Source organism: Anneissia japonica, unplaced genomic scaffold, assembly GCF_011630105.1.
Source record: "Anneissia japonica isolate Jap-2015-1 unplaced genomic scaffold, ASM1163010v1 scaffold7946_len2514_cov184, whole genome shotgun sequence".
Taxonomy (NCBI): domain Eukaryota; kingdom Metazoa; phylum Echinodermata; class Crinoidea; order Comatulida; family Comatulidae; genus Anneissia; species Anneissia japonica.
Genome location: NW_022744458.1, coordinates 1 through 2,515, shown reverse-complemented (window position 1 = coordinate 2,515; position 2,515 = coordinate 1). Strand labels below are relative to the sequence as shown.

At 31.8% G+C, this 2,515-nt stretch overlaps 1 protein-coding gene across 1 annotated transcript; it reads right to left on the bottom strand.

Annotated features, from left to right (window-relative positions):
• Positions 1–15: 15 nt before the first annotated feature.
• LOC117119663 lies at positions 16–2,509 on the bottom strand. The gene is made up of 7 exons (XM_033264497.1): positions 2,125–2,509; positions 1,680–1,931; positions 1,389–1,465; positions 1,106–1,302; positions 783–909; positions 482–690; positions 16–387 (listed from the first exon to the last, which is right to left on the bottom strand). The coding sequence occupies exons 1-7, from the start codon at positions 2,295–2,297 to the stop codon at positions 82–84; spliced, it is 1,341 nt and encodes a 446-aa protein (XP_033120388.1). The 5' UTR covers positions 2,298–2,509; the 3' UTR covers positions 16–81.
• Between the last annotated feature and the right edge of the window lie 6 nt (positions 2,510–2,515).

Here is a 2,515-nt window from a genome sequence, read left to right as displayed (position 1 = left end):
TCTCCATAACAAGACTAACAAAAAAAGGACCCGAAACAGACATTTTACAATAGTACTAAAAATTAAATTATACTTCCGATTTTACAATAGTTTGATTCTATGCGAAATCGAAGACACAATAAACATTTCAATATAGTGTATATAGAGATCTTGTACTGTAAGATGTCTGTCCTTGAAAATAATTTTAAAAGCGTACGCGAGGCAAAAACCCCCTTCCACCCTAAATGTATATTGATTGCATACCTTCCAGGCTCTGTGGACATGGTTACCTACAAAACTTTTCCCATGGTATTGCTGCCGTGGGATTTTGTTTGTCCTTAGGATTTCATCCATCTTGGTTACAAGTGGTCCTGTCCCAAATCGTAGGTCTTGGTTAATTGAGGTTTGCTACAAAATATGAAATGTAATATTTTGTTTATTTTATTTTATTTCACATTGAATTACTTTTTTCAAATTTACATTACTGTAAACAATTGCTTACCAAATCCTTGATTTGTTGTTCTTTCAGAGTGATTTGATGGCCAATATCAGCAATTACTTTTGCATCATGTACATTTTGAACAAGGCACCTGGACAATTCATTGTGCAACTCATCTACTTTTTCACTTAAAGACTGGATTGTTTGTTCACATGAACTGCGATGATCTGCAGCTTCTACAACTCTCTTCTCAAATTCTGCAAGATGTTGCCCTGAAAATGTTCAAAACAATTACAGTTTGTAATTAAATTTTGGATTAAATATTGGTTATTGAAATATGAAATGGTCATCTGAAAATGGTTACCAGATGGAAGTGAAGCATCCTGTCGCATGTTGAATATTAGTAGATCAAGGTCATGAATGCTTTTCTCTAACATATCGAACATCTTCTTAAAGAGACCAAGCGAAATATGCAGAGCTGGAATTGTCACCTAAAAATCATAGGGAAATAATATTCACTTTGCAGTTTAATATACATTTTTTTAAAAGGAAATGGGAAATACATTATATAATGAAGAAGAAGGTATGCATATTATTATGAACAGATTTTGACAGTTATTTTAACTCTTAACATTGTTACAAAATTTTTGAAATAAAATTCTAATTTGACTAATATACAATACCTACCCTATCTAACTCGATGTCTACCATATAAGGCCTGATGACACTATGAGATATTGTTTTGCTTTTCTTTGGGTCTTCACCGTGATCTACAAAGCATTTATAATCTTGATTGTAGCTCCTCAGGCATCTAAGACCTTTGTGTGGGTGGTTAGATCTGATGTCATCCTGACTACAGAAGCAATATATGCAACTGTATTTCCCTATAAAATATAGTTCAATTATTAATTTATAGACACATTTTGTGTAACAAATTCCAAATTAAGTTATTAATGTAAATTTTACTCACCATTGGGACCCACAAGGCCATATATTCTGCAAAGAAAGTCATAATCCCCGAAGAAAAAGAGGCGGATGTTATGAGTCCTGCAATGGCATAAAAAAATTACATTAAAATGTGTGATGTTTATTACAATTCAAACTAAAAATACTTATTACCTGTAAATTGGTAATTTTTAAAATTCCATTATAATAAAATAATATATACAGTAATAATTAAATATTTTAGAAAATTGTAAAATTTGGGATGGGGTGGATATAGTTACACTTTAAACAGTTACAGTAATGGTTACATAATTACATTTGGGTTTTTGGTGAAATCCACTGGCTCCCGTCCAAGTCTATCACTTCATCAATAATCAGTTTTAAGCCCTTTTCAATATTGACTGTAAGATCTGGAGCTTGAAAGACCAGTACATCAATAACGTTGTGAAGAGCATTTGGTTTTTCCAGGCAACAAATTTGCAATTCAAATTTTGTTGTGTCGCCACCTTTGTCTCCTCCAAATTTGACAAATATCTCTCCATTATTAAAGTTCAGTTCATCTGACGTAAAAACAAAATGACAAGCGCTAGCTAGCACGTCAAAATGGATACTACTTTAAAGTGTGTTCAAATTTGTTTAGAGAGCACAGCTATATAATTCACAATTTGACAAATGAATGAAAGAAAAATATTACAGTAAATGAAAGTAACTGAAAGAAAAACCTATGGCTCTGTCATGGAACCTGTCTCTTATACACATCTTCATATTGGTTTAGGTAGTCATAGATCAGTTCCTTGATGTTGTTTAGCCTGACAACTGCAACCTCTTCTAAGGCTAATCCACCAATGGATGTGGCTCCTTCTCTCTTTACGAACATGTATTCCATTGATTTAACTAAGAAATTTCCAACAATTTCATCCTGGCACATCCGCATTTGTCTCTCTGAAGCAAATAACCCTGGGCAAAATCTAATAATTTAAAAACAACCAATAGATTTAATGTACTGTGTTATTGTTAACCAGCAATATTTTGTAATTTTATATAATGTCAGTGTTTGTGTAAATGTTTTATTTTCATTATTAATACATTGTTTTAATATTGTTTCATTAATTTTTAAAATGATTGGATAATGTTTAATGTTATCAAATGGAT